This window comes from Girardinichthys multiradiatus, chromosome 10 (assembly GCF_021462225.1).
Source record: "Girardinichthys multiradiatus isolate DD_20200921_A chromosome 10, DD_fGirMul_XY1, whole genome shotgun sequence".
NCBI classification, from domain to species: domain Eukaryota; kingdom Metazoa; phylum Chordata; class Actinopteri; order Cyprinodontiformes; family Goodeidae; genus Girardinichthys; species Girardinichthys multiradiatus.
Window position 1 is genome coordinate 28,016,050 of NC_061803.1, and position 25,521 is coordinate 28,041,570.

A 25,521-nucleotide genomic window follows, 5' to 3' on the forward strand; every position below is an offset into this window, starting at 1 on the left:
CACTAACGCTCACACATTCATACACCGATACGCAGATCGGTAGGCAACTTGAGGTTAAGTGCCTTGCCCAGGGGCACATTGACATATGGCAGGAGGAAGCTGGAATCGAACCCACAACCTTCTGATTGCAAGACGACTACTCTTCCTACTGAGCCACAGTCGCCTAGAACATATGCTTATTTTTTATCTTAAATTTTGTCAAGCCTTTGTGTCTTGTTTTTGTGGAGTTAGATTCAAAAATGGCCCTATCCCGTAAGGGCGAAAAATACCCGGGTCTGGATCGTGAGCAGGATCAGCACCGACATTTAATTGATTCTTCCTTGGGCTAAGACACACCTCTGAATTTGTCTGTAACTTTTTCTGTAAAGTTGCTCACACACACACGCACACACACACACACACACACACACACACACACACACACAGGCTGAACTCAACTGAAAACGAAGCCTCCTTGGTGGAGGAAATTAGGAATGGTTTAGGACTTTTCCACTGTTCTGTATGTACGGTTTGGGTATAACCAATTTAAACAGAGGGGCATTTCACCCTAATTGGCCACTCAATGCTGCCATAGCAACAACATTATGACGCTAGGATGTAATGTGAGAGGTCGCACTCCCTGGAGAGATAGTGTGGAAAAGGTAGGTGGACCCAACAATGAGAAATACATAACAGTAAAGAAAAATACATCCGCTAATATTGACCTGGTCAGTGTTTTAGAACTCTTTACTGCACGGCCGTCATGTGTTGCAACCTCTGTAGTTTTTAAGGTGACAGGGATTCAAACAGATCCTTTGTTATTGTCCTGATTGATTCTTTTCCATGTGCACTTAGCTATTTATAGAGGAGAGGTGAAGAGGATCAGCAGGAAGAAAACAATGTAGGATTAGAATGTCAGGATGACAGAGTTACATTGCTTCAGGTTTTATTTACACATTGAGCCTTCACCAAGTAGGTCACACACTGAGCAGGAGAAAGCAACAAAAACAGTGTGCCACTTATAACCCCTTGGTAAAAATTGTAGAATACTATTCAGTTTAGTAGTTTGGCCACTTAAAAGCTGAAAATCAATAACATGTAACAAAGTTGCATGACAATTCTTCAATGCTGCAAACCTGATGGGTTACTACTATCCAAGATATCTATGATCTATGAAGACAACTGTTTTTACATATTGTCTATTCAGCTTACTCAGTTTTTATTAGAAATGCACTTGTATATTCTCATAACAAAATGATTACCCATAAAGGTATCCAGATTAAGTTAATCGTTTTCTTCAATTTTCCCTCTGGTAAACTCTACAGTAGCTAATTATTGAGAGATCTTTTTAATCTTCCTCAGTTTGAAGAGCTATTTTCCAAAATCAGAGCTCTTGGTGGAACATCACAAGGGAATTATCTCAACCAGGTAGACCGACATGGAGAGATTTCAATATTTCCATCCATTAGACTAACCCTTTCTTGGCTGTATTTTTTGTGGTGGTGTTGCGGAATTGGTTGTGTAAATATACAGGTCCTTCTCAAAATATTAGCATATTGTGATAAAGTTCATTATTTTCCATAATGTGATGATGAAAATTTAACATTCATATATTTTAGATTCATTGCACACTAACTGAAATATTTCATGTCTTTTATTGTCTTTATACGGATGATTGTGGCATACAGCTCATGAAAACCCAAAATTCCTATCTCACAAAATTAGCATATTTCATCCGACCAATAAAAGAAAAGTGTTTTTAATTCAAAAAACATCAACCTTCGAATAATCATGTACAGTTATGCACTCAATACTTGGTCGGGAATCCTTTTGCATAAATGACTGCTTCAATGCGGCGTGGCATGGAGGCAATCAGCCTGTGGCACTGCTGAGGTCTTATGGAGGCCCAGGATGCTTCGATAGCGGCTTTAGCTCATCCAGAGTGTTGGGTCTTGAGTCTCTCAACGTTCTCTTCACAATATCCCACAGATTCTCTATGGAGTTCAGGTCAGGAGAGTTGGCAGGCCAATTGAGCACAGTGATACCATGGTCAGTAAACCATTTACCAGTGGTTTTGGCACTGTGAGCAGGTGCCAGGTCGTGCTGAAAAATGAAATCTTCATCTCCATAAAGCTTTTCAGCAGATGGAAGCATGAAGTGCTCCAAAATCTCCTGATAGCTAGCTGCATTGACCCTGCCCTTGATAAAACACAGTGGACCAACACCAGCAGCAGACCATCACTGATTGTGGGTACTTGACACTGGACTTCTGGCATTTTGGCATTTCCTTCTCCCCAGTCTTCCTCCAGACTCTGGCACCTTGATTTCCGAATGACATGCGGAATTTGCTTTCATCCGAAAAAAGTACTTTGGACCACTGAGCAACAGTCCAGTGCTGCTTCTCTGTAGCCCAGGTCAGGCGCTTCTGCCGCTGTTTCTGGTTCAAAAGTGGCTTGACCTGGGGAATGCGGCACCTATAGCCCATTTCCTGCACACGCCTGTGCACGGTGGCTCTGGATGTTTCTACTCCAGACTCAGTCCACTGCTTCCGCAGGTCCCCCAAGGTCTGGAATCGGCCCTTCTCCACAATCTTCCTCAGGGTCCGGTCACCTCTTCTTGTTGTGCAGCGTTTTCTGCCACACTTTTTCCTTCCCACAGACTTCCCACTGAGGTGCCTTGATACAGCACTCTGGGAACAGCCTATTCGTTCAGAAATGTCTTTCTGTGTCTTACCCTCTTGCTTGAGGGTGTCAATAGTGGCCTTCTGGACAGCAGTCAGGTCGGCAGTCTTACCCATGATTGGAGTTTTGAGTGATGAACCAGGCTGGGAGTTTTAAAGGCCTCAGGAATCTTTTGCAGGTGTTTAGAGTTAACTCGTTGATTCAGATGATTAGGTTCATAGCTCGTTTAGAGACCCTTTTAATGATATGCTAATTTTGTGAGATAGGAATTTTGGGTTTTCATGAGCTGTATGCCAAAATCATCCGTATTAAGACAATAAAAGACCTGAAATATTTCAGTTAGTGTGCAATGAATCTAAAATATATGAATGTTAAATTTTCATCATGACATTATGGAAAATAATTAACTTTATCACAATATGCTAATATTTTGAGAAGGACCTGTACTAAATGATGCTAACACTTTAACACTATATTTGAATTTCCAGCAGCAAAGTGTTGTAATATTGTGTAATGTCTCAGTGGCTAATAATCTGTCAATAAGATAATATAATAGATATAATAGAATTGGTTTGGTGATTTTTAAGTCAGCATGCCAACGTGTGCCTAACACAGAGGATCATAGAAACATTGTCCACCCTTCCCTCAGCACCTTTTATCATCACATTTATTATGGGTTCATTTATTTTTGTAACGATGGGAGCCTTCATGCCTCACAGACAGAAACATGATTTAAGATGCAAACCAAGCACAGTTCCCGCAGTAAAACTAAAATGCAGGTAAAGAAAAACAAATGAATGACTGTCTTCACCATTATTTAAGAGCAGTAACTTTGCAGAAATATTTCACATCTCTTCTGTACATAAAACCTGTAAATTGCAAATTTCCTACAGTTATTCTAAAAGACACCATCATCCAGCTCTGGGGTTTAGGCATCAGGACATGATAAAAATGGTCTGGGCTTTAGCGGGGTCTAGAATGATTTAAGTCTACCAGTAAGTGAACAGGCACACACAACCAATTGAGCTCTGTCATTATTGATTGAATAAAAGCAAAGCCAAAATTGGACAGCTATGGGTAGAAAACAAAGTACATCCTATAATTTTAGCAGCTTGTAGAATTGCCTTTAGCAGCAAGAACCCTCAGTAGTTATTTACCATATGACTATCAGTCTCTCACATGGTGATGGACGGGTTTTGGCACACTATTCATTACACTGTTGCTTTGGATCATTGAAGATTGCAGACAGTTGTTTCAGCACAGAGCATTCCAGTCAGGTTAAGAACTGGACTTTGACTTGGGCATTGCAAACCTTGGTGTTTTTTTTCTCTCTCTCTTAGCCATTGCATTGTAGACCTGCCACTGTGCCAATGTTATTCCTGATGTCTTACTTTCTTAGCATTGTGTGAACACACATGTATCCCTTAGAGCAGCAACATGTCAAAACTTCCTATTTAATTTTGAATCCAATAGAAGCGCCAAGGGTGTACTTACTTTCCCATGTTGTGTTTTCTGTTGAAACTGCTTGTTTTGTCATAACTCGTCAAGTCTGGTGGTACATGCAAAATCTAATCACAGCTCCTCATACCATGATTGACTATCAACAACACAGAGCCACATTTCTGAACAGCTCTAATTGTTCCTCTGGATGAAAATATTTTTTGTCGTTTTTCCTTAAAATTATAAAATTAGCTTTAGTTCACCAGACTTGACAACGTTTGCCACTTTCAAATTTGATTTTGTGGAAACTACTTTTTGGATGACACCTACTCATTTGGGTCTTTCTAGCTACATTTGGAGCTAAAAATGCAGATAATTCCTTTTGTGTCTCTCACTCACCTTCCTTTCCTTTCCTCTCAGGATGAATTGGCCCATGTAAACCATGGAAACTCCAAGCACAGCACACCAGCCAACCAGAGAAATGTCTCTAAAACTGGAGCTCCAATGTCCTCTCGTGGTGGTTCTATCAGTGCTCTATCTCCTCATGAAGTGGCCAACGGTGGGCATGCGCTCACCTCTTCTACACCACCGTCTACAGCAGCTTCTGATGTTACCATGGAGTCTGTGATCACACCCGAAAAGAAGCAGGAAGCTTCAGAAGGACTCACCAAGAACCTGGACAGGAAAAGTGAAGAGTCTGAAAATAGAGAGAACATAGACCACAACCTGGAGTCTGCCTCTGCACTGGTGAAAAGTGAAGGTGACCATTGAAGGTTCTACACCATGTACACATTGCATTTTTTTACAATACAACCACAAGCTTCAATGTATTTTATTGAGATTTTTTGTGATAGAAAAACTAGTACATAATAGTGATGGTAAAGGAAAATGAAAGATTTTTCTGAACCTTGTTTACAAACAGAAATCTGAAGTGTGGTTTGCATTCTTATTCAGTCCCCCTGAATATGTTGTAGGAACACATTTTGCTGCAAACATGGCTTCAAGTTGTTTGGACCTCTGTGAACAGCAATTCTCATATCCTGCCAAATATTTTCAGTTGAAGTTTAGTCTGTACTTTGACTGGGCCGTTTATCACATGGACATTCTTTGATGTAACCAATCCATTGTAGCTCTGACTGTATGTTTAGAGTCGCTGTCCTGCTGAAAGGTGAATCTTCTCCCTACTCAGAATTACGATGTCCACTCCACTCTCCCTGACTGTTCTGATCTTGACACACAAAGATAGATCTCAGTTATGGAAATCCATGAAATTGGCCAAATGTAGTATTTGAAAGTAGTGTTTTAATGCATGGCACTAAAAGCTCTAATGCTCTGCCTACCCCGTCTGTCATTTTAGATGGATGGCCTTGTCTCGAAAGGCTTGCGGTGGTGCCATACTGATTCCCCTTACAGAAGATGAATTGGACAGAGCTTCTTGAAATGTTTAAAGCTTTTGGTGTTGTTTTGTTAACCTAACCCAGGTTAAAAAATCTCCACAGCTTTCTCCCTGACCTGTCTGCTGTGTTCATTAGTTGTCATTAAGATGTTTGATTAAACTCCACACAGGTGGACTCTGTTTATTTATTACGTGTCACTTGAAGGCAGTCTGTAACACTGGACATTTTTACTTGTTGAAAATTTTGAAAACCATTTGCCACTACCCATGGGAACCCAGGAAATGGTTGTAATGTGGAAAAAAGCACTGTTTTACTTCCATTTGAGCAGAACTATTGGTTTCTCACGGGGTTTGGAATATTGCCAATCTTCTGAAAGCCACAACTGCACTATGTTGGTTTTACCAGATGGAGAAGCGAACACAGAGAAGACTGAGGTGCAGGCTATCATAGAGTCTACACCTGAGCTGGATATGGATTTTGATGGCTGCAGAGGAACAAGGTACAGGACATATTTAGGATTACAGCTACATATACCTATTACTGATGAATATATACATTTGTGTTTTTATCAGGGAATTGACCTGAAAGAAAAGAAAATGCTCTTAGAAGAAAACTCAAACTAGTAGAAATACACTAAGAAAACTAAGAGAAAGACAACTACTGAATTTATTAAAATAGGTGATAACTATTGAACATCATAACTGTATTCTTCCAGATTCTGTTCAGGTTTTAGTTAGGGATGGGTACTTAATTCAGTACTTTTAAAGGTACTGGCCGAATTCCATTGGTACTACTGAGTACCTATTCACCTAAAATTAAACGGTACCATGTTTTGGTACCTAAATGCATCATTGTGACACTGAGAGAGTGGCTGATTTTCCATGCCGGACATGAGCACAGCATTACACGCACAAGAGTGTAATGACGTCAGTAGCCGCTGGTTCCGTCAACAAAGCAAGGCTGATAGAAAGCGCTGGAAAGTATGACTCGACTTTTCAAATTGCGATGCAGATTACTGTCGCTGCAATATTTGTGACGCGAAGTGCAAGACCAGTGACGGGAATACTTGTAATCCGAGGAAGCACCTGGTTAAGCACCAGATTTTTGTCAAGGCTGAAGAGTGTACAATATTCATCAGCCTCAGATCTACCACTGCAACTCCTGCATTCGTTAGAGACTCGTCATCTGCAGAAACATGGGAGAAGAAACAGCTGGATGTTGTTTTGATATATTCATTAAAGTTTATATTTTAAGATATAAATATGTTGAAAATTTTGAGATTTTATTATTAAATGAATTAACATTTATTACCACATAAACACACACAAAACTACCATTAATTGGTACCGTTGAGTACCGATAGCATTTCCCAGGGGCATCGGTACCGTATCGGTTCAAATATGAAAGGTACCCATCCCTAGTTTTTGAACAACTGAAACTTTTATTCTTTGAGATGATTGTTTAACAAACCTTGTGACTTTTGGCCAGCACACCAACTAAAGGTGGCATAGAGAATCCTGCCTTCGACCGCAACAACGATTCTTTGTTTGAGGAGCTGCAGGCTTCTGCAGGAAATGACCTCATAGGCGACGTGGATGAAGGAGCTGACCTTTTGGGTAAAACAACTTGCTCTCCTATTCATTATGTTTTAACTTTTGTTTTCACAAAAACAGGTTTACTCTACTCAAGCTCTCTGAATTGTGTTTTGCTTCGTCTAACGGACGCAAATGTCCTCACAGATGAGTTTTCTGGTGTGTATCAGGGGTTTCCTCCTTGTTGTCTTCACCTTGTCCATGATTATCTCCGTATTGTCCTCCCTGATGTAGCTCCTTATAGGGATGCTTTTTTTAGAAATTTGAGGTGTTTTAGTGTTGAGGACAGTGATGTTCTAGGGTAGAAATGTTTAAAAGAGACATTATTTTAAACAACCTTTCTTATCATCCTTTTTCCGACTGGCACTGTCAGTCTGCAATTTTTTAGGTAAGACTGAAAATGTGTTTTGTAGGTGGATAGTGTAGGCACAGACAAACAGAGAAATAGTACTGATGAATAATAACTGTACCTATGTAGCCTGAGTAATCCGGATGTTTATTTTCAGGTATGGGTCGGGAGGTTGAACATCTTATCCATGAAAACACCCATCTGCTGGAGACCAAGTTAGTACTTGCTACATAAACAGGAGTTTTTTTTATCTTTCTTACACGCTTTCCCTGCACAGCTATTTTTGTTGAATTACATCCCTCCTCTCACATACTGTTTTCAACGGTTTCACATTTAGGATCTAGTGCACTGTTCCAAAACACAAAACCATCTGCCATTTTATGTACGCTTCACTTTAAATTCAGTGGCAGATTTGTTTTTAAGAGTGATAGAACTTGTTTAGAGACTTGAACCCACTGTTTGACCAGGGGAAGTGCCTATTAGTGTGTCTGCAGCTAAGTGCAGTAGTGTGCACAGAAATAAGCAGTGTGTTTGTGATGCAATGTCAGCTGTCCTTCACCCCTCACTAACTCACCTGGAGTACCTGCACTCAAATGCCACGCAGTTCTTTCTGTCTACGTTTTATACTATCGTTCCACAGACACTAGGGTGAATTCATTGATTAATTCTTAACAGACGGATCCGCAATGTGTCTTCTAGAGTCAGACAATATTAATGTTTTAATAATGTTAGGCCGGCCTTTAAAATAGGATATTATGATATTTTGGTTAATATGAAAGAGATGGCAATGGCACACAGGGCTGCACAGTGGAGCAGTGTTTAGCACTGTTGCCTTGAAGCAAGATTAAAAAAAGGTTAAAAAACTAATGGGGTTGAAGGTGTTTCACTCTTCATCCGAAGGCTTTCTCAGTTAAAAGTTAGTGAAGGAGAACTTTTAATCTTTGTAGCCCTTAAATACATAATACAGTTTTCTCTTATCATCTGTAACATTTTTCCAACTGTTACGTCACAGTATTTGCCGCAGAACAGTTAAATAAGGTCATGGACGTCTGGCTGATCAGTTTCGCGTATCCGCCATATTTATTTCTCGCTGCTATTTTGTAGCCCAAGCTCAAGTATGCCAACGCTGAAAAAGGATAAGTTCGGTTCAGTTGGTGGGTGTATTAACACACACAATTCATTACACCATCCCCCAGGATCAGAACCTCTTCAAAGTGTCTGGAAATGTTCCCTCATCAGTGGGGAAATTCCTCTTTGTTTGCGTGAAGCACTTCAAAGACAAGTGCTTCAGCAACCTCTGCCAGTATCCAGAAGGATTTGCTGAAAGACTTCATCTGATTAAGGGGTCAGTTCCTTCTCTCTTTCTAAATGACATACACAGCAAAACATAAACTGCAATTAACACTAAAATGTCAGCAAACTTTATTTTAGGGTGCAAAGCGCCTGAGTAGCTTTTAAAGAGACGGCACCAAAACAAGTTGCTCTCAGACGCACCTCAGAACATGGGTAAAAGAGGAGCCTGTGGAGCTACAATAACAAGGAATTCAGACCAAATCATTGCAGTTCCACTTTATATAGACCACAACTGAATGATTTAGGGGTGAAAAGGAAGGATTTCAAAGCGTGATATGTCCCCTTTAAGCTTTTGGATGTGCCGTTCTGCACATCGAAATTCATATGCAGATTAGACTCCCCTAATAATAGGGCATATTTGGTGCCATTGTTTGCTTGGATCACTCTGAGATGTTTTGGTCACACGCAAGAAGGTGTGAATTAGTTTGAAACTGACGGGTTATCAGGCTTAATGCTGAACTGTATGTTTTGACAGATGAAATATGAGGCCTCCTCCTCTGTTTAGAGCTGGTTTCTCTCTTTTGATCTAAATGGCTTTCTTGAGTCCTCTCTCAACCATTCATCTTCTCTGTCCAAAATATGAACATTTTGGTCCTCAAAAGAGTGTCCCTTATCCTGGAGATGTAGGTGCACAGCTGAGTCTAGACCTGAGGAGCTGGCTCTCCTGTGTTGGGCCATGTGGTCTGTGGGGTGGCACGTAACAATATCAGAGGTTTCTGTAAATAACAACTTCGTGGTTGATCTTGGTGTGGTCCTTCTTGGTCAACCAAATCCTCAACAACACATTGCTTTCCACATTGAGCCACTGGGACATCTGAACACCTCACATGGCAAGTATTTGCATTGTTCCTGCCTCTCATGCAAACCAGAAATGTAAATCCTGTTGAACTCAAGTACTACTCATGATGGCCAGTAAATCTAGGAAGCCTGTCTGGTGACCTTCACCCAGTGTGACTGTAGGATGCCTCAGCAAAGGTCTGCAAACAGTGTAGCTTCACTTGTGCTGCCAAGTCAATGAAGTCAAGCTTATTTATATAGCGCTTTTCAGCAACAAGGCACTGTACATAAGGAAAAACATTACAATGATACAGAAAATCGAGCAACAGAGGTAAAAAAAAAAAGAGAAAATAGAATGATGGATAAGAAAATGAAAGGAAAATTGGACTGAAAACTTAACTAATAATGTTTAGATAACACATTCAAAGGCCGCTCTAAACAAATTTTTTTAATCTTGATTTAAAGCAATTTAGGGTTTCGGCGCTTTTACAGTTTTCTGGGAGTTTATTCCAGATTAGTGGACCATAAGAACTAAAAGCTGCTTCTCCATGTTTGGTTCTGGTTCTGGGTGTGCAGAGTAGATTTGAGCCAGAAGACCTGAGAGGTCTGGGTGGTTGATACACTGACAACAAGTCTGTGATGTATTTTGGTGTTAAGGCATTCAGTTATTTATAGACTAACAGAAGTATTTTAAAGTCTATTCTCTGAGCTACAGGGAGCCAGTGTAGGGACTTTAGAACCGGGGTGATGTGCTCCACTTTTTTAGTTCTAGTGAGGAGGCGGGCAGCAGCGTTCTGGATCAACTGCAGCTGTCTGATCGACTTTTTAGGCAGACCTGTGAAGACACCGTTGCAGTAATCAATTCTACTAAAGATGAACGCATGAATTAGTTTTTCAAGGTCCTGCTGAAACATTAGTCCTTTAATCCTGGAGATGTTCTTCAGGTGATAGAAGGCCGACCTTGTTACTGTCTTTATGTGCCTCTGAAGGTTCAGGTCTGAGTCCATCACTACACCCAGGTTTCAAGCCTGACTGGTGGTTTCTAGCTGTATTAACTGAAGCTGTCTGATAACTTTTAAACGTTCTTCCTTTGGTCCAAAGATTATTACTTCAGTTTTGTTTTGATTCAGCTGAAGAACATTTTGGCCCATCCATGCATTGATTTCTTCTAAGCATTTACCCAGCGCTTGAATGGGTTCATGGTCACCTGGTGACTTCGTAACGTATAGCTGTGTGTCGTCTGCATAGTAATGACAACTTACGTTGTTGTTTATTAAAATCTGAGTTAGGGGGAGCATATAGATATAGAATAGAGGGGCCCCTAAGATGGATCCTTGGGGAACACCACATGTGATTGTTGTGGTCTCTGATGTAAAATTACCTACTGACACAAAAAAGTCCCTGTCCTTCAAGTAGGATTTAAACCAATTGAGTGCTGTACCAGAAAGGCCGAGCCAGTTTTCCAGGTGCTCTAATAAAATGGAGTGATCAACAGTGTCGAATGCTGCACTAAGGTCCAATAATACCAGCACTGTGGTTCTTCCACAGTCTGCATTTATACAGATGTCATTGAACACCTTGACAAGAGCAGTCTCTGTACTGTGGTGAGCAGGAAGCCTGACTGGAAGACATCAAAGCGGTTGGTCGTTAGGAAGTTGTTTTAATGTTGAAACACAGCTTTTTCAATAATCTTACTGATGAAGGGGAGGTTTGATGTAGGCCTGTAGTTTTGTGGTAGCAGCTTCTTTTTCAATAGAGGTTTGATAATTGCTGTTTTCAGGGCCTGGGGGAAAACACCTGACAAAAGGGACGAGTTTATTATTTGTGTTCAATCAGATGTTACTACTGGCAAAGCTTTCTTAAGGAAAGCTGTGGGTAAAACATCGAGACAGCAGGAAGAAGAGCTTAGTTGCTGTATGATTTCTTCTAAGTTTTTGTAGTTTATTTGGTTAAAATGGGAAATTTAGTCAAAATCAGTTCTAGTTGGAGACAACTTTGGTACTGGAGTTGATGTGGACGTGCTGACAGCTCCTCTGATCTTTTGGGTTTTTCCAGTGAAAAAGTTAGCAAATTCATTGCAGGCCCTGGTAGAGTGGAGTTCAGATGCTACAGTTACAGGAGGGTTTGTTAGCCTGTCAACTGTGGTAAATAATGCACGAGCATTGTTAATGTTTTTGCTGATGATCTCAGAAAGAAAGATTCTCTCGCATTTTTCAGTTGTAGGTTATTTCTGTATAGTCTCTCTTTATAGATAATATAGTGAACCTGGAGTTCAGACTTTCTCCACCTGCATTCAGCTTTTCGACACTCCTTTTTTTCACTTCTGACTGGTGGAGCACTTCTCCATTGAGACATTTTCTTCCCAGAAATGACTTTCACTTTAATTGGAGCAATGGAATCAATGATGTCCGAGATTTTAGAATGAAAGTTATCTACCAGCTCATCTACAGTGTTACAGGGCAAAGTGGAGGTAGAAGAGTAAATCTGGTTAAAGGTTTCAGCAGCACCGCCCTTAAAGATGCGTTTTCTTCTCATGTCTCTTTGGCAAACTGAGTCATTGCAGATGATGCTTTCAAAAATAACAGAAAAGTGGTCAAATAGGGCAACATCAATTACAGACACCTTGGAAATGTTTAAACCCTTAGTGATGATCAAGTCCAAAATATGTCCCTGTTTGTGCGTTTGCTGTTTAACATGTTGAGCCAAACCAACATTTCTAAGAGTGTCACATAGATCTATTGCACTTCTATCTTCAGGATTGTCCATGTGAATGTTGAAGTCTCCCACAATAATTAAACAGTCATAATCAACACATATCACAGATAAAAGCTCATTAAAATCACTGAAAAAGTTTGTTTTGGACTTAGGAGGCCTGTAAATATTCAAGAACATGGTCGGACCGGGCTCTTTACCTGGAGAGCCAAATATTCAAAAGAGTCAAATTTGCCCAGAAATATTTTTTTACACTCTAATAAATCTTTAAACAAAGTGGCCACCCCTCCATCTTTTCTTTGCTATCTGCTCTCACAAAGAAAATTGTAGTTCGGAGGCGTCGCCTCTATCAGAATGGGAGCTTCATTAAATTCATGTAACCATATTTCTGTTAAAAACATAACATCAAGATCGTGGTCAGTAATGAAGTCACTGATTAAAAATAATTTTCCTGACAGAGATCTAATGTTCAATAACAGCAGTTTAAATGGCTTAGTTGCTGATATTAACTCTGTGTCTGGTTGTACCTGACAGTTTATGGCTTTGTTTGATTGTTTATTACTGTTTCTTATCCTTTTGGCTTTGTTCTTTCTGTATAAGCACAGATATTTTACAACTATCTCCTTTTAGGGGCCCAAGTTTTTCTTGGACATGCTCATTTCTTCCACCAGTCAAACCCTCGGATTTCTGCTGTAGATGTGCCAGCCTCATGCATCATGTACACCCAGTGACTGGTTTGCATGTGTCCCGACCTTTTAGCGTTACTTTTTATGAGACAACAGCGTTTACGCGATTTTCTGCATAAATATGCATCCTGTTCCGTTATTGAGACCACATTGCCCCCGTTGTGTTTAATGTTGACCCCACATCTGAATATGTTCACAGAAACGCTCTGAACGTAGTGAAGAATGATCTGATTGCTCAAGTGGATGAACTGTCCTGTGAGAAGGAGGTTCTGCGAGGAGAACTGGACGCTGTCACTCATGCTAAGACCAAACTGGAGGAGAAGAACAAAGAATTGGAAGAGGAGCTAAAGAAGTATGTTTGTTAGAAAAGATTTGTTAATAATTCTGGTTGCTTACCAGTCATCACATAATCAGCTCTGATGGACTGTCTGTTGCAGAGTCAAAGCCAAACTGGAAGAGGCCAAACAGAAGGTCAAGAATGAAAATGAGGATGATGTAAGCATCTGTAAATAAAAATCATGGAATGAGTTGAAATGTGTCTCCCATTTGGTCTCATGATTACATTGTGCCTGTAGAGTGATGTTCCCACAGCCCAGAGGAAACGTTTCACCAGAGTGGAGATGGCCAGAGTGCTGATGGAGAGGAACCAGTATAAAGAAAGGCTGATGGAGCTGCAGGAAGCTGTCAGATGGACAGAGATGATCCGGTGAGAAAAAGAAAAGCCCTTAAAACAGATAAACTACCTGTGTTTCGTTCAAAGTTCTCAGAGGGACAAATGAGCATCACTACCACATACACAGTAGGTACAGTTTCATTGCAAAATGTTTATGCCCCTAAAATGTTTTGTCATTTAATGTTGCAACCACAAACTTCAATATACACTGCTCAAAAAAATAAAGGGAGCACTCAAATAACACACCCTAGATCTGAATGAAATATTCTCATTGAATACTTTGATCTGTACAAAGTTGAATGTGTTGACAACAAAATCACACAAAAATCATCAATGGATATCAAATTTATTAACCAACGGAGGCCTGGATTTGGAGTCACACACAAAATTAAAATGGAAAAACACACTACAGACTGATCCAACTTTGCTCAGTATTGTGTGTGGCCTCCACGTGTCTGAATGACCTCCCTACAACGCCTGGTCATGCTCCTGATGAGACGGCGGATGGTCTCCTGAGGGATCTCCTCCCAGACCCGGACTAAAGCATCCGCCAACTCCTGGACAGTCTCTGGTGCAACGTGACGTTGGTGGATGGAGCGAGACATGATGTCCCAGATGTGCTCAATCGGATTCAGGTCTGGGGAACGGGCGGGCCAGTCCATAGCGTCAGTGTCTTCATCTTGCAGGAACTGCTGACACACTCCAGCCACATGAGGTCTAGCATCGTCCTGCATTAGGAGGAACCCAGGGCCAACCGCACCAGCATATGGTCTCACAAGGGGTCTGAGGATCTCATCTCAGTACCTAATGGCAGTCAGGATACCTCTGGCGAGCACATGGAAAGAAATGCCACCCCACACCATTACTGACCCACTGCCAAACTGGTCATGCAAGGATGTTTCAGGCAGCAGATCGCTCTCCACGGTGTCTCCAGACTCTGTCACGTCTGTCACATGTGTTCAGTGTGAACCTGCTTTCATCTGTGAAGAGCACAGGGCTCCAATCCTGGTGTTCTCTGGCAAATGCCAAGCGTCCTGCACGGTGTTGGGCTGTGAGCACAACCCCCATTTGTGGACTTCGGGCCCTCATACCATCCTCATGGAGACGGTTTCTAACCATTTGTGCAGACACATGCACATTTGTGGCCTGCTGGAGGTCATTTTGCAGGGCTCTGGCAGTGCTCCTCCTGTTCCTCCTTCCACAAAGGTGGAGGTAGCAGTCCTGCTGCTGGGTTGTTGCCCTCCTACGGCCTCCTCCACGTCTCCTGGTTTACTGGCCTGTCTCCTGGTAGCGCCTCCAGGCTCTGGACACTACGCTGACAGACACAGCAAACCTTCTTACCACAGCTCACATTGATGTGCCATCCTGGATGAGCTGCAGTACCTGAGCCACTTGTGAGGTTTGTAGAGTCCGTCTCATTCTACCACGAGTGTGAAAGCACCACCAACATTCAAAAGTGACCAAAACATCAGTCAGAAAGCATAGGTACTGAGAAGTGGTCTGTGGTCCCCACCTGCAGAACCACTCCTTTATTGAGTGTTTCTTGATAATCACCAAAGATTTCCCCCTGTTGTCTTTCCATTTGTACAACAGCTGTGAAATTGATTGTCAATCAGTGTTGCTTCCTAAGTGGACAGTTTGATTTCACAGAAGTTTGATTTACTTGGAGTTATATTGTGTTGTTCAAGTGTTCCCTTTATTTTTTTGAGCAGTGTATTTTTGGTACTTTATGTTAAAGTGGACATAATTGTGAGGTGGAAGGAAAAGGATGGATGGCTGCAAAAAGTGTTTTTATGAAATCTGAAAGGTTTGCTGTGCATTTGTTTTTAGCTTCCACGACTCAATACTTTTGCTGCAGTTAAAACAGCTGTTCCTCTGGGGAATGGCGCTACCGGCATTGCATATGTAAACACTTATTACAGAGGTTTGGTTGGATTTAAGTCTGCACTTTGACTGTGCCACTCCCTGTTATTTGATATAAACCTTTACATTGTTTTTTTGGCTATATGAGTCGTTCTTTATTTCTTGGCCCCACTTCTGTATTTTGCAGCCTCCAATTAGTTGTCCTCCAATATTACCCTGTTCTTAGCTCCATGTATCCTCACATCAACTCTGACCAATTTCCTTGTTCTTGGAGAATAAGATTGTCCCCACAGCATGATGCTGCCACCACCATTAGTTTTTAAGTTGCTGTGCGGTGATGTGTGTTAGTTTTCATCCACAAAGAGTTTTGTTTGTAGCCTAAAAATTTTAGAAGGACTTTTTATGGCCTCCTTTCAACAATGTCATTCTTCTTGTCACATTTCAGTTCTTTATTTGTAAAATAAATTTGAAATCCAAGTATCCTTTTCGTTCCACTTTACAACTAGGCTTAACTTTGTTTCAGTCTGTTATGTAGATTCCCAATAAAATATGATATACAGTGCCTTGCAAAAGTTCTCGGGCCCCTTGAACTTTTCAACCTTTTGCCGCATTTCAGGCTTCAAACATAAAGATAAAATTCAAATTTTTTGTGAAGAATCAACAACAAGTGGGACACAATCGTGAAGTGGAATGAAATTTATTGGATGAGTCAAACATTTTTAACAAATAAAAAACTAAAAAGTGCAATATTATTCAGCCCCTTTACTTTCAGTGCAGCAAACTCACTCCAGAAGTTCAGTGAGGATCTCTGAATGATCCAATGTTGTCCTAAATAACTGATGATGATAAATAGAATCCACCTGTGTGTAATCAAGTCTCCGTATAAATGCACCTGCTCTGTGATAGTCTCAAGGTTCTGTTCAAAGCGTAGAGAGCATCATGAAGACCAAGAAACACACCAGGCAGATCCAAGATACTGTTGTGGAGACGTTTAAAGCTGGATTTGGATACAAAAAGATTTCCCAAGCTTTAAACATCCCAAGGAGCACTGTGCAAGCAACCATATTGAAATGGAAGGAGTATCAGACCACTGCAAATCTACCAAGACCCGGCCGTCCCTCTAAACTTTCATCTCGAACAAGGAGAAGACTGATCAGAGATGCAGCCAAGGGGCCCATGATCACTCTGGATGAACTGCAGAGATCTACAGCTGAGGTGGGAGAACTGTTTGGCCACAATGCAAAACGATATGTTTGGTGTAAAAGCAATACAGCTCATCACTCTGAACACACCATCCCCACTGTCAAACATGGTGGTGGCAGCATTATGGTTTGGGCCTGCTTTTTGTCAGCAGGGACAGGGAAGATGGTCAAAATTGATGGGAAGATGGATGGGGCCAAATACAGGACCATTCTGGAAGACAACCTGTTGGAGTCTGCAAGAGACCTGAGACTGGGACGGAGATTTATCTTCCAACAAGACAATGATCCAAAACATAAAGCCAAATCTACAATGGAATGGTTCACAGATAAACATATCCAGGTGTTGGAATGGCCAAGTCAAAGTCCAGACCTGAATCCAATCAAGAATCTGTGGAAAGAGCTGAAGACTGCTGTTCACGAACGCTCTCCATCCAACCTCACTGAGCTCCAGCTGTTTTGCAAGGAAGAATGGGCAAGAATTTCAGTCTCTCGATGTGCAAAACTGATAGAGACAAACCCCAAGCAACTTGCAGCTGTAATTGCAGCAAAGGGTGGAGCTACAAAGTATTAACGCAAGGGGGCCGAATAATATTGCACGCCACTTTTCAGTTTTTTACTTGTTAAAAAAGTTTGACTCATCCAATAAATTTCATTCCACTTCACGATTGTGTCCAACTTGTTGTTGATTCTTCACAAAAAATTAGAATTTTATATTTTTATGTTTGAAGCCTGAAATGTGGCAAGAGGTTGACCAGTTCAAGGGGGCCAAGTACTTTCGCAAGGCACTGTACGTTGAAGTTGATGGTTGTAGCATGACAAAGTGTGGGACAGTTGAAGCTTTATGAATACTTTTGCAAGACACTGTACAGAGAGAAAATGAAAGGGATTCCCTGTGGAAGTTTTAAGTAGAGATTCAGGTGTTGTCTTTATTATTGAAACATCTTCAGATTTATTTTTATCCTTTCAGTGCTTCAAAGGAGAATACAGCTCTTCCAGAGAAGAAGAAATCCAGCCTTTGGCAGTTGTAAGCTCCTCTTTTCCTTTCACTTGAGATCCTCAAATGTCACCTACGTTGTGATTTGAATATCTTTGTAACCTTTCTATTGTATTTTCACTGGGTGTTTTCTTCAGGATGTAGGTAAATCCTGGGTGGCTTCTGATATTCACATTCTAATAACAAACTCTTAACAGATGAGAGCAAGCCAGAAAGTGTTGCACATGATGTCAACCCTCAGAGATATTTATATATACCTCTCCTCTGTTAAGTTTTAAGGAAAGAGTTTGGTTTGGTTTGAAGATGGATATTATTTGGGACAACATCTGACTAATGCACTGTCTCTACCCTGTTTCTGTGTGTCCCTTTTATATTCTGCCTGATGTTGTGATGTCTCTGTGCAGGAGGTGTGTTGGGAGGACAATTGTTCAAATTAGTAGGAATACAGGAATATAGTGACAATTCATAAACAGACTTCACAGACCTTATTTATATTTGCAAACAAAAGGACGTGTATGTTCTTTGTTTGTCAGTAAATCAGGGTTACCACATAAAAAAGTTAAATACTTGATGTATTTAGTGTAGAGTAAAAAGGAACTGAGTAGAGATGCACCGTTTGGGTCCACATTCACTTAAAACCAATGCGATTTATTCCATTACAGTTCAGTCATTCAGATCCTAATTATATACAATCCAATTGGATCCTAACTGTGAGGCAGTACAATTTTACTTGCCCATGTAATAGAGATAAACTAATCAGAATTTCTAATCCAATCTCTGGAGTTTAAACTGGCTTTAGCTTGTATTAATGATTAGCAAGGCTAGTATAACTAAAACAGCAGCTTCTGTTTGTATTCCCTAGAGAAATGTCCTTAACTTAACTGAGATTTCCACAAGGCTGCGAACATTTTCAAGTTCAGTATGTTTGTAACAGTGGTTGAAAGCGTAACTAGGATGAATCAGAACAACTTAGCTATAGGTCCTTCTCAAAATATTAGCATATTGTGATAAAGTTAATTATTTTCCATAATGTCATGATGAAAATTTAACATTCATATATTTTAGATTCATTGCACACTAACTGAAATATTTCAGGTCTTTTATTGTCTTAATACGGATGATTTTGGCATACAGCTCATGAAAACCCAAAATTCCTATCTCACAAAATTAGCATATTTCATCCGACCAATAAAAGAAAAGTGTTTTTAATACAAAAAACGTCAACCTTCAAATAATCATGTACAGTTATGCACTCAATACTTGGTCAGGAATCCTTTTGCAGAAATGACTGCTTCAATGCGGCGTGGCATGGAGGCAATCAGCCTGTGGCACTGCTGAGGTCTTATGGAGGCCCAGGATGCTTCGATAGCGGCCTTTAGCTCATCCAGAGTGTTGGGTCTTGAGTCTCTCAACGTTCTCTTCACAATATCCCACAGATTCTCTATGGGGTTCAGGTCAGGAGAGTTGGCAGGCCAATTGAGCACAGTGATACCATGGTCAGTAAACCATTTACCAGTGGTTTTGGCACTGTGAGCAGGTGCCAGGTCGTGCTGAAAAATGAAATCTTCATCTCCATAAAGCTTTTCAGCAGATGGAAGCATGAAGTGCTCCAAAATCTCCTGATAGCTAGCTGCATTGACCCTGCCCTTGATAAAACACAGTGGACCAACACCAGCAGCTGACACGGCACCCCAGACCATCACTGACTGTGGGTACTTGACACTGGACTTCTGGCATTTTGGCATTTCCTTCTCCCCAGTCTTCCTCCAGACTCTGGCACCTTGATTTCTGAATGACATGCAGAATTTGCTTTCATCCGAAAAAAGTACTTTGGACCACTGAGCAACAGTCCAGTGCTGCTTCTCTGTAGCCCAGGTCAGGCGCTTCTGCCGCTGTTTCTGGTTCAAACGTGGCTTGACCTGGGGAATGTGGCACCTGTAGCCCATTTCCTGCACACACCTGTGCACGGTGGCTCTGGATGTTTCTACTCCAGACTCAGTCCACTGCTTCCGCAGGTCCCCCAAGGTCTGGAATCGGCCCTTCTCCACAATCTTCCTCAGGGTCCGGTCACCTCTTCTCGTTGTGCAGCGTTTTCTGCCACACTTTTTCCTTCCCACAGACTTCCCACTGAGGTGCCTTGATACAGCACTCTGGGAACAGCCTATTCGTTCAGAAATTTCTTTCTGTGTCTTACCCTCTTGCTTGAGGGTGTCAATAGTGGCCTTCTGGACAGCAGTCAGGTCGGCAGTCTTACCCATGATTGGGGTTTTGAGTAATGAACCAGGCTGGGAGTTTTAAAGGCCTCAGGAATCTTTTGCAGGTGTTTAGAGTTAACTCGTTGATTCAGATGATTAGGTTCATAGCTCGTTTAGAGACCCTTTTAATGATATGCTAATTTTGTGAGATAGGAATTTTGGAATTTCTTGAGCTGTATGCCAAAATCATCCGTATTAAGACAATAAAAGACCTGAAATATTTCAGTTAGTGTGCAATGAATCTAAAATATATCAATGTTACATTTTCATCATGACATTATGGAAAATAATGAACTTTATCACAATATGCTAATTTTTTGAGAAGGACCTGTATACTCTGCTGGGTCTTCCTGTTAATTCTGAAAGCTTTGCTCTCTCTTGCTCTCTCCCAGTCTGAATTAACCACAGACATGCCTCAACATGCTGTGGAAAATAGTTTCTTTATGAAATAGGTTCTTATTTTCTTTCATTTAACTAACTTACTGATACTTCCTTTAGTAACATCATCTACACTCAAGAGTGTCGTTCTCATGGTGACCTGGTAGTTCCTTCACCGATCAGATTTTTGAGTTTATGACGGCTAGTTACCAATCAAGCCTAAAGTCATCCGATTCCGATTACCAGCCCATTTCTCGGTGCATCTCTAGAACAGAGTATTTTCTGGTCAGGGCTGTTCTGCTCTCTGTTGTTTACTAACTTCCTAGTGTTTGCATTTTATTAACCCGCTCTGTCTGCTCTATAATTTTCTGAAAGAACAGGTGCTCTAAAAGGTTTTCTACTTGAAAGACAGCTTTATAAAGTCAGGGCATATTTTGGGGATTTTGTACTGACATGGCAGATACCTGAATAACAGCTAGCATGGTGTATGGGCATGGAAAAGGATTTCTTTTTCCCATATATGTTAAACCCCATCTTACTGCTGGAGCTACTGCTTGTGTCCACCCTGCTATACGTTTGTCTCTGTGTGCTTCCTCCCTCTCTTTTTCCTTTTCTCTCTTCCCTACTTTCCCGCCCTTACACCTCCAGTTTCAGCCGTTTGTTTAGCTCATCGGGCGGAGCAGCCAGGAAGCCGGTGGGGGAGGCACCAGTGAACGTCAAGTACAACGCGCCAACCTCGCAGATTCAGCCATCTGTCAAGAAGAAGAGCAGTACCTTGCAGCAGCTGCCCAGTGACAAGAGCAAAGCATTTGATTTCCTCAATGAGGAGTAAGTCTGTCTGAAGAACTATACAGGAGAAGTAGTCTTCCCAGAGTTACGTTAGCTTCAGTATGTTTCCAAGAAAAATCCCTCAGTTTGGAGAAACACATCGGGTTTCTAACAGAGGAGCAGATGGTTGATGGTTAGATTATTAGAGATGGTTCAAAGAAATTGGTTGTTGATAATGAGCCCGTTCTGGGTCTGAGAGCAAACTGAACACTTTCTAATGCAAGGAACTCAAGGATAACCTAAAAATGTTTTATGTTCAAATGTTTTAGGAAGATATTACATATATTTATTTATTTAGTTAGTTAGTTAGTTTTTACATTACAATACATAGGAAATTAGATGTTGAAATGTCCAAAAACAGGTATTATTTAATTTATTCAACATATGTTTCTTAAAATATTAACCGTTGAGCCATATCTACAAATCTTGCTGATGTCTTTGGATGAAATATTTGGATGGCTTGTTTTCAGGGCTCTAATACTACACATAGGCCCGATCCCAATACTCAACACTTCCATCCTTGTGTCAGTTGTGCGTATCCGTTGATGGGTTCGAGTGCGTAGTGTGTCCCGATTCTCCAAAGTGGTCTTTTCCCATAAATTAACTTGGTTCTGGGGCCGCTGTGTCTGGGTGTTCTTTACAAAAGCAAAAAATAATAACAATAAAAAAGCCAATTCCAGTTCTTTTTAATTAGAAATGACACAGAAGCACATCTCCGTTTCTGGAGAGGAAGGCTTTAAGGTAGCAGGCTCAGGCAACATGGCAGGATTTGTCTGCTGCTCACTTCAACGTTTGAAACAGAAGAGTTTCAGTGAATTTGGCCTCAGTTTTCATGCAAAGTAAGAGAACTGAAAAACTTTAAGTTCACTGTCACTCAGTTGACATGACATTGTAAGAGCACCAGAAGGATCTCAAGTCTATTAAATTACTGTTGTATGTTTAACAGTGTTTACTAGCCAGCACCAGGCATTGTAAAGCATGCAAATATGACCTAAATCAAAGGTGTTTTTAGACTGCTGAGGAAAGGCAAACAGCTGACTATTCAATTCAGTTTGATGTGGGGAGCTTTTGGTACTATTGTCATTTCCTGATTTGTTTTATATTTTTTATTTTTGTCATGGTGTTTCTAAACACAAAGTAGTAAAAACATTTTACTTTTTACTAATGTATTCTTAGACTCACCTCTATACCATGTATGAATACATTCTCTATTACAACCCTAGACTTTATTATTTGGAACATGCTTGGAAAAACAGCTGTTTTGGCTGCTGCGCTTTGTTTTACTAAAGAAAAACAAAATACTAAAGTAGAAAAAAAATCATAATAGTGTTTTATATTCTTATTATACACAGGGTGAGGTTTTCCGCTTCATAAAAACCGGCCCAAAACAAAGAGGTTTAAAAGAACTTAATTTTAAATCTAAAGAAAAACCAGCAATATGGACCTTGTGTATCCTAGTGTTTGTGGGAGTGTACGATTTAGAAATTTTTCTTACAGTAGGTTTAACTTTGTTTGATCTTCATTGGAAAAGTTAATAAAACAAGCTGTGAGTGAGATGTTCTGTCCCACAGACCAAAACCTGAGAGTTCGGTATCAAGGCGAGAGCAGAAGAGGGCTCAGTATAAACAGGTCAAAGCTCACGTCCAGAAGGAGGATGGCAGAGTACAAGCGTACGGCTGGAGCCTGCCCAAGAAATACAAAGTAAGAAGATGGCTGCTATAACATTTCATATAAATCCATTGTGTGCTCTCTGAGCCGAGATTTGGTTTATGTATGCTGAATGCAAGCTGCATGAAACATTTGCCTTATTTCTGTGCTGCTCGTTGTTCGACTTTTCAGGTTAATGGAGGTCCAGCAGATGGCAAGATGAAGAATCTGCCTGTTCCTGTCTTCCTCAGGCCACTGGATGAGAAAGATCCTACTATGAAGGTGTCTCCTACTTCTGCTTACAATGTTGTACAAACGTATTCACAGCCATTTGACCTTCATCAAATTTATTTAAGTTACAAGCACAAATTTGCCTGTATTTTTTTTTATCACATTTTATCTGGCTGACTAATTTTGGGCTTAAGCAAAATGAATATCATTAGCCTCATAGCATAATTGATTGATTTTGGCAAAAATGATTTAGACAGTACTGCTATGAGACTAAAAATTCTTGTAAAGTCTGTCAATAGTTTGTTGTGCACTTTTTTGCTACAATTTTAGGTGAAAGAATTTTGGAGTATGTCTTTAACACCTCTGAACATCTAGTGACTACATTTTATCCCATTCTTCACAATATCTTGAGCGTCTGTAAACAGCATTTTCCAACTCTTGCCATTAAATTCCCTGAACTCGATTAGATTTATGTCTGTGCTTTGACTAGCACATTTTGACACATGAATATGCTCTAAGCTAAACCGTTCCAGTGTAGCTCTGGCTGTATGTTTGGGGTTGTTGTCCTGCTAGAAGGTGAGCCTCCACCCTTATCTAAAGTCTTTTGTAGCCATCCCCACAGCATGATGCTGCCACCACCATTTTTTGTGTATTCAGGGAGGTTTTCGTTATTTCACATCTGTTTTAAACTCCACAAAAGACATGTAGCATGCATGAAATATTAATCTGCTTTTTGTTGTTTTTCACTGCTTTATGTCCGTACTCCAGCTGTGGTGTGCTGCAGGTGTAAACCTGTCTGGTGGGAAAACCAGAGATGGAGGTTCAATAGTGGGAGCCAGTGTGTTTTACAGTGATGTGTCAAGTGCAGAGAGCCCCAGAAAGGAGAGAGGCTCACAGAGTAGCATCGATAAATTGGATCAGGAACTCAAGGTATACAATTACTTCAGTTTAAAGGTAGCAAACACTCCCAGTGCATAGGGCAGTGGTATGAAAGTGGTTCCAATCCAGTATGGATTATTTTTTATCTCTGTTTTTGTTTGCAGGAGCAGCAGAAAGAGTTGCGGCACCGGGATGAGTTTTCCTCTCTGGTGTGGATTTCCACCAGCACCCAGTCCAACTCTAATGTTGTTGTTATTGATGCCAACCAGCCCGGAAACATCCTGGAGAGCTTCGTTGTTTGTAACTCGCATGTCTTCTGCATCGCTAGTGTTCCCGGTCAGTGAATTCAAATCTACGCCTCCTACATGCTTTGAATACAGTGGAGCTCACTATGATTTCACTGCTACTTCTTGTTACTGTTAAGGCGCGAGAGAAACTGACTATCCTGCTGGAGAGGAAGTATCCTCAAACACTGATGTAGGACCAGTGGGAGATGCTGGCTCATCAACAGCCAATAATAGCTCAGAAGGTAGTGACAGCATTTTTGGAGGCATCACAGTGGTGGGCTGTGAAGCTGAGGGAGCAACAGCTGTTCCTCAGACAGCAGACAGTCCAGGTAAACGGCAAGAAGCCATCAGGATCACTGGTTGTCTTCTTTTATTCTGTAAGCCCAGTACATTTCCACTGATTTTCATCACAGACTCCAGACCCACAGAAGAAGCCATGGAGGCGATGGAGACCAATGCAGGACCTGTTGACCACAGTGAGAGCCTGAGAGGGGTCTACACAGAACCCGTCTTTACAGATCCACTCGGAGCTCAGCAGACAAGGGAGACCCCGGCTAATTATTCTCAGAGGTAACATGAGGACAGTTATCCCCGAATATACTAGTTAAGTTCTAACTAGTTATCTGTTATATTATTCTTCTTTTGAACTGCAGATGTTTGTGGCTGAGCTCACACATCCTGTTCTATGTGTGGTTGTTCACCGCCCACCTAAGTACAATATGGATTTTATCCAAGAATTTTATTGCAGATTTTATTTCTAAATATGATCATCTTTTAATCTGTGGGGACTTTAACATTCATCTTTGTTGTCCTACTGAGTCATTGACCTCTGGGTTTTTAAGGCTTTCGGCATCTTTTAATTTGACACAATCTGTACGTGGACCAACCCATCACCTATGCATACTCTGGTCCTTGTATCCCATGGACTGTCCATTTCATGGTGTGAAATTTCTGAGACTGCTATCTCAGATCATTTTCCCATCTATATTGAATTTACGGCTCCGTCTGCGGCCAGTATACCATTGGTAGCGGGTTGCCATCATCGTATCCTCTTCCCTGCTACTGCTGAACAGTTTACTGTTGCTTTTACCTCATAATGCCCGAACCACTTTATTTTCTCTTTTTATAACACATGTCGTAAGATTGTGGACTTTGGTGCTCCTGTTTAAGTCCAAACCCAAAGTTGTGAACATGTGAACTCAGGTGACAGTGCTGAAAGGCTGAACAACTGGAAGAAAAGACAGGTTGCATGCATCTTTGGTCTCTTTGACAAACAGTCTTGCTCAGCACCAGAGGTGACTACCATCACAACTAACAG

At 41.0% G+C, this 25,521-nt stretch overlaps 1 protein-coding gene across 8 annotated transcripts in view; it reads left to right on the forward strand.

The window, feature by feature from the left end:
- The window catches only part of spag9b (sperm associated antigen 9b), a 78,918-nt gene that overhangs the window by 45,789 nt on the left and 7,608 nt on the right, over positions 1–25,521 (forward strand). For 4 of the 8 annotated variants that reach the window (XM_047378107.1, XM_047378106.1, XM_047378110.1 and 1 more), the window contains 15 exons: positions 4,521–4,860; positions 5,903–5,996; positions 6,986–7,113; positions 7,596–7,653; positions 13,166–13,318; positions 13,404–13,461; positions 13,542–13,672; positions 17,672–17,728; positions 20,980–21,159; positions 22,731–22,860; positions 22,999–23,088; positions 23,806–23,967; positions 24,081–24,252; positions 24,341–24,532; positions 24,617–24,773. In XM_047378107.1, coding sequence (XP_047234063.1) covers positions 4,521–4,860; positions 5,903–5,996; positions 6,986–7,113; positions 7,596–7,653; positions 13,166–13,318; positions 13,404–13,461; positions 13,542–13,672; positions 17,672–17,728; positions 20,980–21,159; positions 22,731–22,860; positions 22,999–23,088; positions 23,806–23,967; positions 24,081–24,252; positions 24,341–24,532; positions 24,617–24,773 — 2,102 coding nt within the window. Of the gene's footprint in view, positions 1–1,341; positions 1,408–4,520; positions 4,861–5,902; positions 5,997–6,985; positions 7,114–7,595; positions 7,654–13,165; positions 13,319–13,403; positions 13,462–13,541; positions 13,673–17,671; positions 17,730–20,977; positions 21,160–22,730; positions 22,861–22,998; positions 23,089–23,805; positions 23,968–24,080; positions 24,253–24,340; positions 24,533–24,616; positions 24,774–25,521 lie in introns of all 8 variants that reach the window. The other 4 variants (XM_047378102.1, XM_047378108.1, XM_047378103.1 and 1 more) reach the window with 3 other exon arrangements.